The sequence below is a fragment of the Monodelphis domestica genome, chromosome 1 (genome assembly GCF_027887165.1).
Source record: "Monodelphis domestica isolate mMonDom1 chromosome 1, mMonDom1.pri, whole genome shotgun sequence".
NCBI lineage: Eukaryota > Metazoa > Chordata > Mammalia > Didelphimorphia > Didelphidae > Monodelphis > Monodelphis domestica.
The window spans coordinates 43237031-43252201 of NC_077227.1; the positions used below are offsets into that span (position 1 = coordinate 43237031).

Genomic DNA, 15171 nt, shown 5'->3' on the forward strand with positions numbered 1-15171 from the left:
GGACAATTGTTGCTCTGAGGGTTTTTTGGGGGGTAGTTTATGGGATTGAAGAAATTCTTATGAGTGAAAGCTAAAAGAAATTAATATTAAATCTTTTGCAAATGACCTAGATTTATATGGTATTTTAAGGTATTTAAAATACATTGTTCTAGATAATCCTATGAGATAAATAATGCAATTATTATGATATTTGTTTTGCTGTTGCAGAAAAAAGGGCTCAGAGAGGAAAAATAACTTACCCAAGGTCACTTAGCTGGCATAGGTCAGAGGTTAAACTCAAGCCCCAAACATTGGACTCTAAAGCCTGAATCCTTTTCATGATAAAAGGGGACCAACAAGATAGTGAAGACACACTCTTTGCCCTTAATGAGATTAATAATAATAATAACTAGCATGTATATGGCATCTAGGTAGCACAGTGGATAGTATACCTGGTTTGGAGTCAAGAAGACCTGAGTTCAAAGCTATTCTGCAACACTAGCTGTGGGACCCTGAGCAAATCACTTACCCTCGTTTGCTTCAGTTTCCCCATCTGTAAAATGAGCTGGAAAAGGAAATAGCAGTTTCTCTGTCAAGAAAACCCCCAGTAGGGTCAAAAAGAGCTAGAAATGACTAATTGATAAAAAAACAAGAACCAAAATTTAGCATTTAATGTTTATCAAGCACTTTACAAAGAACATCTCATTGGATCCTTGAAACAAATTTGGAGATAGATGCTACTGTTAGCCCCATTTTACATTTGAGATAAATGAGGAAGGCAGAGGTTAAATGACTTGCCCAGAGCTGCATAGCTAGAAAGTTGAATGAGTCTGGATTTGAACTCAAGTCTAGGACCAGTGTTTTATCTATTACCTCATCTAGCTGCCTTCTGAGGAATAAATTAATGGAAACAAAATATATACTGTGTGTGGAAGAAGAAAAGCGAGAGGATAAAGAAAGGAGGAGTTTGGGAAAGGTCAGTGACTGCTGGGAAAGGAACTGAACCTCTTGATGGTCTTATTTGGGCCATGGATCAATGCTAGTATTTTTTTAAGTAAGTGATTTGAATTGCTGACAACTATGATTTCTAACTGGGTCTGGAAAACCCCTCTAGAATTAATTTTTTTTTTCAGATTTAATTCAAACCACTCTCATGTCTCTGCTCAAGCTCTGCTGAATCATCTAGTATGTTGCAAGGGAGTCTCTACTGGGTCAGACTTGCTCTGGCTGATTCAAGAGAGGAATCTCCGGGTCAAATGGCACTGAGCAACCAAACACTGGTGGCAGAGTTTGTTCTACAGGGTTTTTCAGAGATACCTCAACTCCAGCCCTTCCTGTTTACCGCTTTCCTTCTTCTTTACCTCATGGCCCTCACTGGCAACCTGGTCATTGTCATGGCCATATGTCTGGACTCAAATCTCCATACTCCCATGTATTTTTTCCTTGCTAACTTGGCTATCATAGACATAGGCTGCACATCTACAGTTTTGCCCAAGTTGCTGGAGAACCTTGTTGTGGAGAAGAAATCCATCTCCTTTAATGGCTGCATGACCCAGTTATACTTCTTCTCTTGGTTTTTGGGGACTGAGCTCCTTCTCTTCACAGCCATGGCTTACGACAGGTATGTGGCCATCTGCCATCCCTTACATTATAGTGCCATGATGAACAAGATGGTTTGTACATTCTTAGTGGGCAGTGTATGGACTACTGGCACTCTCAGCTCATCACTACAAACTGGCCTGATGGTACGATTAACCTTCTGTGGTCCTAATCAAATTAATCATTTTCTGTGTGAAGTCCCTACTTTGCTGTTGCTCTCTTGTACTTCCACGTATCTGAATGACATAATGATAGTCATTGCAGATATATACTTTGGGGTGGTCAGTTTTGTGCTCACCATGGTGTCCTATGGCTTCATCATCTCCAATATCCTGAAGATCCGCACCACAGAGGGGAAGAAGAAAGCCTTCTCTACCTGCTCCTCCCACCTCATCGTGGTCACCATATATTACACCACAATCACATACACATACATGCTTCCAGGCTCCAGTTCTTCAATGGATAATGGCAAGGTGGTGGCTCTCTTGTACACCACAGTCAGTCCCACCTTAAACCCCCTTATCTACACACTGAGGAATAAGGATTTCAAAACAGCCCTCAAAAAATTATTTCCCTCTGTTTTATAAATAATTAGAATTGACCAAGATGGCTTCCTTGGAATGTTATTTCTAAACACTCCTATGAAATCTAGATACAAGACAAAATTATTTTAATAATGTCTTTATTCAAACTGATAGAATGCTGCTTCTTGTTAATGCTCCTTTTCTTGTAAATTCTCTTTTCATTGGAGGCCCTTCATAAACCAGCATCTCCTCTTCCAAAACCTTTCAAGACTTCTCATGCCTTACTTCCCACCAAACACTCTTTGATGTAATAATACTTGCTGCTCCATGAATAAGCACTCCATATTTTGGATCTGGGTATTATCACATGCTCTCTCCTTCATTTCTGTTTTCTGACTTAACTGGCTTCCTTTATGTCTCAACTAAAATTTTGCCATTTGGAGAGATCTTTCCCAATCCCCCTTAATTCTAATGCCTTCCTTCTATTAGTTATTTCATTTTTATCCCGTACATGGCTTATTTGTTCATATTTATTTGATTGCTTTCCCCCTTCATTAAACTGTGAAGTCCTAGAGGGTAGGGAGTGCCATTTGAATATTTTTGTATCCCTATTGCTTAGTACAGAGTCTGGCACATAGTAGGCTTTTAGTAAATGTTTATTGGCTCGTAAACTTGGCATGTTCTTCTTGGATGCTTAACCAATACCTTCAAATGAAACAATATCACTACCTCCATGTAGGAAATCACAGGAAAGCTTATCATGGCTATCTAAAAGTTAAGTGTATTGACTTGAGAGGTAATGAATTCCTGATCTCTGGAGGTCTTCCAGTAGAGGTTTGATAACCTCTTGGAAGGGATAGTACAGAGTAGGTTCTGACCCTAGAGATGGGGTAGATTGAATGGCCTCTGATTTCATCAATTTAATTTCTGAATCTATTCCTTTTCCTACCCTGACAGAAGAGTGATTCTTTAAAAATTGTATTTCATCATGAGTTATTGTCTTGTGTTATCTACATTTTCCAATATATATTTCTTCCACTACTTCTAAAAAGTTAACATCTTTTATGGGAGAATTTAAAAAGGAGAAAAAATCTCTATAAACACTTTGTAAGGTCTGACATTATACAGTTACACATTTATATATTTTCCCCAACTCTGCAAAGTAGGGGATGAGATGCTTTTCTGTATTCCTTATTTTGGTTATGGGATTGATCATTAAAATTTCTTTAAAATGTTTTAATTACTGTCTTTATTTCACATCAACAAACTATTCCATGGTATTCCTAGCTGTTTTTCTTCCAGAGAGTCATCCTGTATAACAAATAATATTTTTTGGGAAAAAAGGAAAATTCAGGTTAAAAGATCATAAAAATATATGAAAATATGTGCAAATCACATTTATGGGCCTCCATCCTCTGCAAATGAGTGGATCTACATATATTCTCAGATCTCTTCTTTTGAACTTATGCTTATTATTCATCATTTCATAACATAACTACTATTTTTCATTTTTATTTTTTGCTACCATTTATATTTTAAAATATATAACAATAATATGTAACACAAAATAATATAACACATTTTAAACAGATGTGTAATAAATATGCTTATTGAAGGGAAATATTCTTACATTAGTTATGTCCAAAAATCTCTCTTATTCTTTTTTCCCCTTTTCCAGCTAAAAAGAGAGATAGAATAAAATAGGTTGTACATATATTATCATGAACCACATATCTGCCTGTTAGTCATATTGTGGAACAGGACACATATTCTTTAAACTAGAGAAAAATTCACTTAGAAAATAATGTAAAGAATGGCTTATTTCAATCTGCATTCTGACTCACTTCCTTCCCTGGTGGTGGATAGCCTTTCTCTCTAAATATCTATCATATATAGCTTATCTAATATTTTATTGATCTCCTTAGAATCTTATTTATTTTATTAAATTTATCCAGTTATGATAAGGGAAGGCAAATCCTTCACTACTATAGTTTTGTTTTCTATTTCCACCTTTAACTCCTATAGTTTTTTTTTAAATTCTGATGTTATTAAATTTGTTGCATATATGTTTAGTATTGATAATGTTTCATTATCTATGTAGTTTATCTCTTTTAATTAGATATATTGCAGCTTTAAACTTACCTAAAATCATTATTGCCATACCTGCTTTAATTTTTTTGTCAGTTGAAGCATAATATATTATTCTCCATCCTTCTATTTTTACTTCATGTATGTTTCTCATTTTAAATGTGCATTTTTGAAACAGTATATTGTTGAGTTTGAGCTTATAATCTATTCTGTTATCCATTTCCATTTTATGGGTGAATTCATGCCATTCACATTCAAAGCTGTAATTATTAGTTGTATATTTCGCTCCCTTCTATTTTTCTTCTTATTTTTACTTCCTGTCTCTCTTATCTTATTCCTCCTCAGAAATCTAATTTCCTCTAACCACTACCTCCCTAATCCCTACTTGTTCTTTGATATCACCTTTATTTTTCTCACCAACCTTCTAAGATTGCCTCCTTTTCCTCCTCCCCTTATCTTCCTTGTTGTTAACCTATTTGCCCTTCTATAAGTTTTTCCCTTATCACTCTCTCACCTTCTTATTTCTTAATATAAATGATCCCAATAACGCCTATAATTTCCTCCCTTGTCTTAATTGCTTGACCACTTTTTAAAATCCATATAACCTTCTACAATTCCCTCTTATCTCCTTATAAGTTAAGAAAAAAATTACTCTTCTATTTGTATGTATTATTCCCTCTTTTACCCAAATCTGATGAGAATAAGTTTCTAGTATTAACCTTCTTCTATTCCCTCCCTTCTTTCCTTGTAACATTTCTTTTATTCATTCCTTTATTATATGAGATAATTATTCCAATTTATCCCTCCTCATCCAATTAAAAAAATTAATTCATTCTATTTATTGAATTTTATCTTGAAGCTTCTATCTATAAATGTTCTTTCAAACCACTCAATTATATCATTCTTAAAGTTTAAACATATTTTCCCTGAAGCGAAATAAACATTGTGACCTTGCTAAATCCTTATATTGGTCTTTCATGTTATCTTATGTTTTTACTCATTCTGGTATATCAAATTTTCCGTTCAGTTATAGTCTTTTCTTCAAGAATATTTGAAAGTCTTTTATTTCTTTAAAAATACCATTCTTTTCTTGTATAATAACATTCAGCTTGACTGTGTAGATTATTTTTAGTTGTTCATCTAGCTCCTTTACTGTTTGAAATGTATTCCATACCCTTCATTGTTTTAATATAGCAGCTTCCAACACTTACGTTATCTTTATAATATCTCTACAGTATTTTAATTGTTTCTTTTTTAGTCCCTTATAGTATTTTTCTACTCAACCTGGGAGTTTCAAAACTTAACTCTAATATTCCAATGACTTTTCCTGTTGGGATCACTTTCACGTGGTTATTGATTAATTTTTTCAAGTTCTATTTTAAATCTTCTACTTCCAAAACTTCAGGGCAATTTTATTTAATAATTTCTTGAAGGATATTGTTTAAACTTCCTTTTTATTATAATATAATATTATCTCTTCTTAAAAAAAACCTTACATTCCATCTTAGAATCAGCATTGTGTATTGGTTCTAAGACAGAAGAGCAGTAAGGGCTAGGCAATGGGGATTAAGTGACTTGCCCAGGGTCACACAGCTAGGAAGTGTCTGAGGCCAGATTTAATCCCAGGACCTCCTGTCTCTAGGGGTGGCTCTCAATCCACTGAGCCACCCAGCTGCCCCCAATATTATCGCTTCTCATTCAATTTTACAGGTCAGTTGTTTTTTTGTAATAAGATAGTTCCTATCTTTTTCCACTTTTAATTTAAGTTAAATTATTTCTTGTGTTAAGAAGTTGTCAGGTTCCCCTTGCCTAATTCTAATTTTTAATGAATTGTCTTCTTTGGTGAGTTTTTGGATTTTTTTCCAATTGGTTTTTCTTTCTTTCAAAATATTCTATATCTTTTTTTGTTTTCTAATTTTTCCTCAACATCTCTCATTTGGTTTTCAAAAGTTTAAAAAATCTTCTAAGAATTCTTTTTGCCTGTGAACATTTTCCATTAAAGTTTAAGAAGCATATGTTTTAATTTAACTGTCTTCCGAATTGAATTCTGATATATATATATATATATATATATATATATATATATATATATATATATATATTTATTTATTTATTTCCAAAGAAGTCATCTCTGGTTTTCTTCTTTGTCTTTTGTTTACCCATTTTTTAATTTTTAATTTTTAGTGGCCTATTCCTTGTAAATTTAATGTCAGTGTCAGATTCTTCTCCTTCCTTTCTCCCTCTTCCTCTCCCTCTCCCATTCTCTTTCTCTCTCTGTGTGTATGTGTGTGTTTGTGTGTGTGTATGTGTGTGTGTATGTATGGTAATGTTTCAGGGTTTAATTTGTTGTTATTTCCTGAGCTCTCTAAGAATGTTTGATCATTTGGTTCCTTTAATTTCTATATTACAATATTCTCAATGATGCTATCACTTTCAACACTCCTACTCTGTGGTTTCTTCTCACCCTTCTTGTCCAACAATTAGGAACTCCATTTTCCCAGGGTTCACTCATTTTTGTATTCTCTTCTACTCTTCTGTAGTCATAGTTTGATAGTGAGCACATATAAGTCTTGATGTCTTATCTTAATCAGCCACCTAACAATCAGTTGAACCTGAGGCTTTGGCTGTTAATTTAGTTATTAGACAATTATTTAGAGTCCTCCCAGCTACTTCTCAAGTTGTCTAACATTGGGAATTTATTTCTCCCTGACTCCTGACCACTTTTGCTACATTAAGGTTCACTCAGAGGCACTATTTTTAAATATTTTGGGAGAATTTGGAGAATGAGTTAATCTTTGGTCCTAATCCACCATCTTCCCAGAATGTAATAGGAAATATTAACTTTTGATTTTTTTTGATGGTCGTTCCATTTTCATTGTTGTGGATATTGTGTATATTGTTCCCTCGACTTAGCTGATTTCTCTCTGCCTCAAGTCATGACACTCTTTCTATGATTTTTTATAATAAAATTTCTTATACTATAGTAATAATACATTACACTCATGCAACATAATTTATTTACCCATGTCTGCTTGATGGAGATCCACTTTGATTCTAGTTCTTTGCTCTCACAAAAGTACTAATATATATTTATATGTATCTATATCTATATATCTCAACATACTTTCCTTACATGGTCTCAGTTCATCTGTCTTCCCATTCTTTTCTGTATTCCTCATATTTACTGTTACAACATTATAAAATTCCAATACATTTATGCACCATGTTGAGTTTAGTAATTCTCCAATAAGCATCCATTTAATTGACTTTAGTTTTTTTACATGTATTACTGAAAGTGTTGCTATAAATATAAATATATTTTGATGGGGGAAATAAATTAAAGAAAGAATGGGAAAGAGGTTTTGCCTCAAGCTAAATACTGACAAACACCATTAAAAACATGAGTCATTGGATTACCATTTCTATTCCTTAGGCTTGTTCTAAGGATTCCAGTGATGGAATATTATATGATGCTAGGGTTCAATTCTAATGCAAGGGTTGCCCACATGTCAGAGATCTAAGTTATGATAAATGCTTCCTAGATCTCAACTGCAATCCCATGTCACATGTCCTCATGAGCTAAGCGTTCTGAACTAGAGGAAGCTATTTTTGTACCACCCCAGCCCCATGTAGAGTGAAGCCATCTGGCCCACTGCTAGCCCCAGGTCTCCCATGTGCCATTTTTATTCAATGGCTAATACTTCTCTACCATGGGCAAGCTTACACATCCAACACAATCTTATCTTCACACAGACTTCATGTGGCAAAGTTTTCTGCTAATACATCTGATCTGGTACTAGTCATCCCTGAGACCCTTTACTCCTCCCAATCCAAACTGAGCCTTGAATGACAGGCTGTGCTTGAAGTTAATAAGCAGGCCAAAACTGAAAAGACTGAAGGAGATCAACAAAGCTTAGCCTACTTTGTTCTGATATCAAACAAAAAGGAACATATTATAGTAATTGGTCTGAATTTAGGAAAAGACACAAAGAAAAGGCAACCAAGGAACTGATAAAATAATGAGAAATAAACAATTATGAAAAGGATCCAAAATAATGAATAAGTACTACTATAGGAAAGAAATCAATGTCCCAGAAACAGTAGAATAGGTGAAATATGGTCCAGAAAGAATTAAATAAGAAATAAAGGAAATCTAATTTGAAGTTAAAACTCTCAAAAAAGAATTTGGTTAATTCAAACAACCTTCTAAAGAATTTAGAACAAAGGAGAGATTGCCTTGAATCAGTTTATTCTTAGCCAAAGAGATCAACAGATTTGCAATGCAGATATTTTGGGATAAAGTCAAAGGATAAGAATATTGGGAACCCCACCCCCCATGAATTTTCCACATGCCAAGGAAACTGAAGTGGGAGATACGAGGACAAAGATATAATATACTTTCACAATCTCTGCCCTACTCAGCTTTCATGGTATGTTTCTTATCATCCACTAACATTCCTTCAGAAATCAGCTATATCTGTTAATTTTTTTCAACACATGAGGATGAAGTTCACCTAGTCAAGGAAACTTGACTTCACTAGGACCTCCACATGCTCTTCTTCTCTAATATCCTTACATATCTTATGATTCAATTACCTACTGGTGCCTCTTCTCCCCATCAGACTTTTCTGGTACAAATATCATTTCTGTTAGAAGAAACCAATGCAAAATATAAGTTCAATAGCTCTACATTTATTCACTTTTGGTTATACTATCCCATCCACTCAAATTCTGTCATATCTCTTACCAGGATCTCTTCTTTTCCCCAATATAGCTAATAAAGAAACAGAACATGCCCTTTCTCTTTTTCTTTGCTTTTTTTTGAAAGTTTAGTTTATTCTAAGATCTTGCTACTGTTCTAATAGGCCCATGCCACATTTTGTTAAAGAAAATGTGTCATCTCTAATCTTCATTCTTCTTCACATATATTTTTAATAATTAAAATTTGTTTAAATCCTTTTCTTCTGTCTTAGAATCAAACTGTGTATTGGTTCTGAGGCAGAAGAGTAGTAAGGGTTAGGAAATGGGAATTAAGTGACTTTACCATGCTCATGTAACTAGGAAGTATGTGAATTCAGATTTGAACTCAGAACCTACTGTCTCTAATTCAGATTCTCAATCCACTTAACCAACTAGTAGTCTATAAAGTTTTGAGAACTTTGACATCTCAAAGCTGAAAAATGTTATCCAATATATGTTATGTTCACTTCCCATGTGCTTACCTTATTTTCTGATGACCAGTAATTTGAAGTGATTGGGAAGACATTTTCAAACTCAGTAGGATTTCTTTATTTTTCTTGGGGACATAATGGCTCTTAATTTGGAATTCTCATTGTAGGGCTGTTTTGGTTTATACTCACAAACATTGCATAAAATAACCAAGTGACAGATAAAATCCTGCTTCATGTTGACAACATGAAATATTTTATATTGACTTTATCTTGATACAATAAAACCAAGTTTATAATGTCGTTGTTTGCCTCTCCATGTAAAATCCAAGAGCCATTCTTTCCTTTGGTTGTATTGAAAGAATAAAAGAGGCCAAGGGAACAGAGAAAAGACAACCAAATATGGCAGTTAAGAGATTATTAATAACTTTAAAGAGAATTTTCAGTTGAACCCTGAGAGTGTAAAGCTGAGAAATGAGAGGAAAGGAAATCAAGGGAAAGAATGAATAAAGTTTTTTTTTCTTCTAGCAGTTGACTGAGAAAAGGAAGAGCTTTTGTGTGATGAATCATTAAACTACAACAATCCCACTAAGACCATCTGTCAAATCTCCTTATGGACTGATGCATTGTGACACTGAAATAATAGATTAGCAAGATTTGTATTGACCAGATATAGTGTTTATATATGCTCTGGTACTTCAAAAAGGCTTAAAGATATTCCTGAATTTTTTACTTCTTAAATTGAATGTTCCCTCCCTCTCTCAGTTCCTTTTTTAATGATTCATATTCTCATTCCATATCTAATACAATTAGTTGAACTTTACATTTCCTTCCAGCTGTGAATCTATAATCCAAAAAATGAGCAGCAAAAAGACAACTAGGAGTAATGTCAGAAGCTCTGGGTTTTTAAAGCAATTCTGTTACTAATTTCTTTTATTTCACTGCACAGATTATTTCACTTTCCAGAAACTTTTTCTTCCTATATACTATGAGGATGTTGAACTCTATCTTTCTAAGGATCCCTTTCATATCTAATGTTTGATGAAGGCCTCTGTGAATTTTTCCCCAAGAGCTATTAAAGCCATTTGTTTGTCCTTGTAGTAATGGTGATACAAACGTCACTGTCTAATTAATCCTTCAGATACTGTCTGTGGAACTAGATGTGCAGATTCCCATAAGAATACTGTCAATCTAACTCCTTCAGATCCTTCCTGACTCTCTCCCTTAAAAACTGCCCCATCGTTTACTTATTTGAAGACAACTGTGAAAGTGGTAAGAATGTCTAGTGTCATTTGTACTTAGATGTCATAGCAAATATATATACTAATGCCTTTCCTCCAACTTTCCCATGGAAAGTATTCAATTTTTGGCATCCAGGATAAGAGAAGGTAAGAGAAATTGGTAGACTCAATAGTATTTATGTAAGAGTAAGTACTGAGGAAAATTTCATGTATATTTGATTTTGTGAAATTTTCTGCTTAAAAATGAACAAATTAAGTGGGGACTGAAATTTAGGAAATCTGGGTTTTAATCCTAGGTAATGGCGCTAACTCACTTGGTATCTTTGAGAAGATCAACTGACTTTTCTGAATTTCAGTTTCCTAATTTCTAAAGCAAATAACTGGGTTAGATGACCTCTAAGATTCCTTCCAATTTTAATATTCTTTGGTTAAATATATGGTATTTTTCATTTGATGGTGAAAGTAGAACAATCATTGTCAGAATCACCATTTCTCAACAGGTAGATTCATAACTGGTGATTGTTATAAAATGATAGAATATGCCTATCCAAACATTCTTTTACTGTTTGTCATTATGTATGTACGTATTATGATGCATGATCTTAGCTAAGTCAGTATCTCTACCCTTCAATTTTCTCAGCTGTAAAATGTGAGAGTTGAAGCAGATGCTACCTATTATTTCCCCTAATTCTCATGTCCTATGATTGCCCTTATTGGTATAGTAATGTCTATTTATCTAGACTTGGCACTATACTCACTGCCCAGAGGGTCCTCTCACAAAGACTGGGCACAAGACTGATCAGGGAGATTGCCCAAGTGGAAACATACTTCTGGAGGACCTTGAACAATGCTGATAGAAAACTCATATTTCCAGATGAAGATGTCAGGTACAGAATCTTTACTGGAAGCATGTTCCACTACATACACCTTGTTTTAGTTGTATATGCCCTGCTCAACTACTTTTTGGATGAATTAGGCTTTTTCTCTCAAAACACAGCCAGAGTTATTCCCTCATGGGGTCTTTGCACTATCTCCTCTATTTTAAATTGGAAGAGCACAGTTTTTCTTCCATGAAATCTTGTTTACTCCACTTGGGCATAAACTATGGAACTCAACATTTTATTTGTTCCTTTCCTGGGCAGTGTTCTATTGCAGACTTTTAAAGCATTTGCACCCATTAATTTTCTACACATCTCTACTATTACTGGAACTTCCCCAGGGTCAATAACTGAAGTTTATTCATCTTTCAATCATTCTACTGCATTAGTTTGTGGTGCTGATTTTAAGAGGCATTTTAGAGTTGTCTGAGGGAAGTATGTTGGCGAGGCAGTCCAGGTTTAGCACAGAGTATCTAGATGGGATAGTCCTTCTGTCTTTTCAGATCAATCAGCACACATCAGCTCAATAGTGTTGAAGAACCCATTGAGCAGTTATGTGCATCCCCATAGACAAGGGAACACAATGAGGCTCAGAGAATTGATTTGCTCAAGTACTCCAACAAAGGAGGTTTCAAGAGTAAGAATTTTCCACTTGAATTATACTATCCAGGGTACTGGAGCTTGGTATAGTTTTCTATGGGCTCCCAACAGTTGTTTTTTTTTTTTAAACCCTTACCTTCTGTCTTAGAATCAATACTGTGTATTGGTTCTAAGGCAGAAAAGTGGTAAGGGCTAGGCAACGGTGGGGGGGGGGGGGTTAAGTGACTTGTGCAGGGTCACACAGCTAGGAAGTGTCTGAGGCCAGATTTGAACCTAGGACCTCCTGTCTCTACTCCAGATTCTCAATCCACTGAACCAACTAGCTTCCCTTCTCAAGAGTTTTTTTTAAGAATATTCTTCTGGGGAAGTGAGCTTCTTTAGTAATAACATCTAAGTCTTAAAGATTCTCTCTTCAAAACACTTGAAATCAGGTCACTGCAGGCCTTAGTTTCTTGTCTTAGAATAGATGAGTCAATTTGAATATGCTGAAGGTTTTCTACATCTGAGTGCATTAGGCTTCAGAATGGGCACACTCACATTGGCATATTTCGAGTGGAAATGTACAGGGACCTTGTATCCCTACTGTCTTTGTGTTTAATTTCTTTGGCAAAGAGAGAGAATGCTAGGGAGCACTGTTTCAGTGCAGGAATGGCTATGATTATCTTGAAATACTAATAGCAATGTGGAAGTTCTCCTTAGACTTGGATTTCAGCATTAAAATAAAGCCGTCCTTTGATAGGAGCTGTCATCCATCCCTGCTGCTTTGGAAAGGTTAGTGGGAAAACAACACTGGTAGTTTTCCAGTGGTAACTTGGTTCCAGTTTAACCAGTGGTAACCTGGTTAAATGATCTTCTTTAGTCCAGGGAGACGAGAGCTGAATATGGGTGTTGTATCCATAATGACTTCCAAAGAGCTCCCTTATGTTGTCAGAAAGTGGGCGAAATAATGATCATTGATTAATGATTATTGATAAAAGTATAATAAGAATTGCTGTTTGATAGTTAGGGCAAGGAAGGAAAAACTGGGGTCAAATCTGACCCTTTGTGCTGATTTTCATTACAAATGTCTCTTTAATTGAGATATTAATAAAATAATTCCCATTTATATTACATTTTTTGGTTTGGTACTTTTGTATGGAAGAGAAAAATCCTGAGATTCTCCATATTGTCTGCCTTAAAGTCAAGGGCTGGGGTTTTTGCCTGTGGTCAGTGGGGGAAAATTCCTCCCTCTTGAGTGTGACAAACAACAATAACAAACTTTCAAAGTAGGGAACTTTTCCTTACTGATCTGAATTCTTTACCCAATATAATGAACAACAATCCAATGCAGTGGGAGAATCATGCTTTGATTCCATAAACTGACATTCATAATAACTAAAAATTGAAGATATGTCTAGTTTGGGATTTAAAGTGCACTTATAGTGAGTTTCCTTGTGTCATTATAACCTAACTCTTTAAGTTGATTAAAGGAAAGGATAAAAATTGGAAGATATTGAAAATTATAGGTAAAAATTCAAATAAATTTAATTAGCAATTTACATTTACAGAGTATTTTCAGGTTTATACACTTATGCTAACAAGGACCTTGAGGAGGAGGAGGGATGCTAGTAGTGTTAACTTACATTTTGGAGAAGCAAAATCAGATTAAGATAGATATGTGATAAATATATATATATAAATATAAATAAGGAGATCATTTAACCAGATTACCAGTGTAGTTTTCCTACTAACCTTTCCAAAGTGGCAGGGATGGATGACATCCCTGTATATATATAAATGTAAATACAAAAAGTTTCTGTGATTACTTTTAGCATAGGGAATTCCTATTAGAAAAGCCCAAAGAAGTTGCCTTATAAATTTGTGGTTTCGCCCATATTCATTCAGTTTATCATTGTCAGAAGAAGGATTTGATCCAAGGGATTCCTGACTTTAAGAATAATACTTTATCAATGTCTTCACATATTCTTAATATTTTAATGCCAAATAAAAAATAAGTATACTATACTCTGTCATCTATGTTCAAGTCCACGAATGAATTTTTTTAAAAAATTTAACATTATTCTACATGTAAGCCATTTCTAGCTTAAAGAGAGAGAGAGGTGACCAAACTGATATAGCTCCCCTCATGCTCTCCTTCATGCAGCTGTCCAAAGAAAGTCTGAGGTAACATTTCTAGGAATATTATAAAAAGAAAATCACTATGTTAAATGTATGATTTTAGGATAATGTTCCAAATAGTTAAGTAATAGAAATCAGCATCCAATTCCTTTCTATTACATTTGCTTCAAAGATTCAAATTGACTCCTCTCAGAAATCAATATTGAGAATATACTCTCTTCTGGGTAATAAAAAAGGTTTCCCACTGAATGAAAAAGAGAGGTTCCCTTTGATGGATCCTAGGCCAATCCTTTCAAAGAACAAGAGGGGAAAAAAACAAAAGAAAATAAAAGGGCTTCTCTATTTGGCTATCAATTTTCTGCCCTTGACCATTCATGCATCTTCTCTGGAGTTGAGAAGTCTAGAAAGGGGTTTTAGACTATAGAACATATATCGTATCATTTTCAGATTCATTAAAATGGAACCTTTAAACATACACAATAGATAATAATAATAGAATATATTGGATGAAGAAGATAAAATCTCTGCCTTCAGAGATGAAAAGGAGACAAAGTAAAAAAAAGAATGAAAAAAATGCACCAAGACAAAGAAGAATGTAAAAAGGGTGAAAAAAGATGTGGCTATTATTGGGAAAGAATGATGCAGATGAATGGAACCGGTGAATGAATTTAATTTTCTATCATCTCATTTTCAACCAATACCACTGTTATAATTTTTATGATGTGATTCTTGGACAGTAAGCATTTATTAAATATCTTCTATGTATCAGGAACTAGACTGATTGCTGGGAAAATTTACAGTTTAGGATTCTCTCTTAGTAAACATTGTGCTTATGGTTGAAACATTTTCTTGACTTAATAAAATCTTGTGCAATTCTTCTCCATTAAAGCTCAGCAGATTTATTCACGAATCCCATGAAGAAGCCTGTGCTGTGTAAAACTTCCTCTCACTGAGACAAGAGGCATCATCTTGTTGA

The 15171-nt window shown here is 34.4% G+C and overlaps 1 protein-coding gene across 1 annotated transcript; it reads left to right on the top strand.

The window, feature by feature from the left end:
* Window positions 1-1235: 1235 nt before the first annotated feature.
* On the top strand, window positions 1236-2165 carry LOC100028258 (olfactory receptor 13A1-like). The gene has a single exon (XM_001378304.3). It carries the CDS (start codon window positions 1236-1238, stop codon window positions 2163-2165), a length of 930 nt encoding a protein of 309 aa, XP_001378341.3.
* Window positions 2166-15171: the final 13006 nt, after the last annotated feature.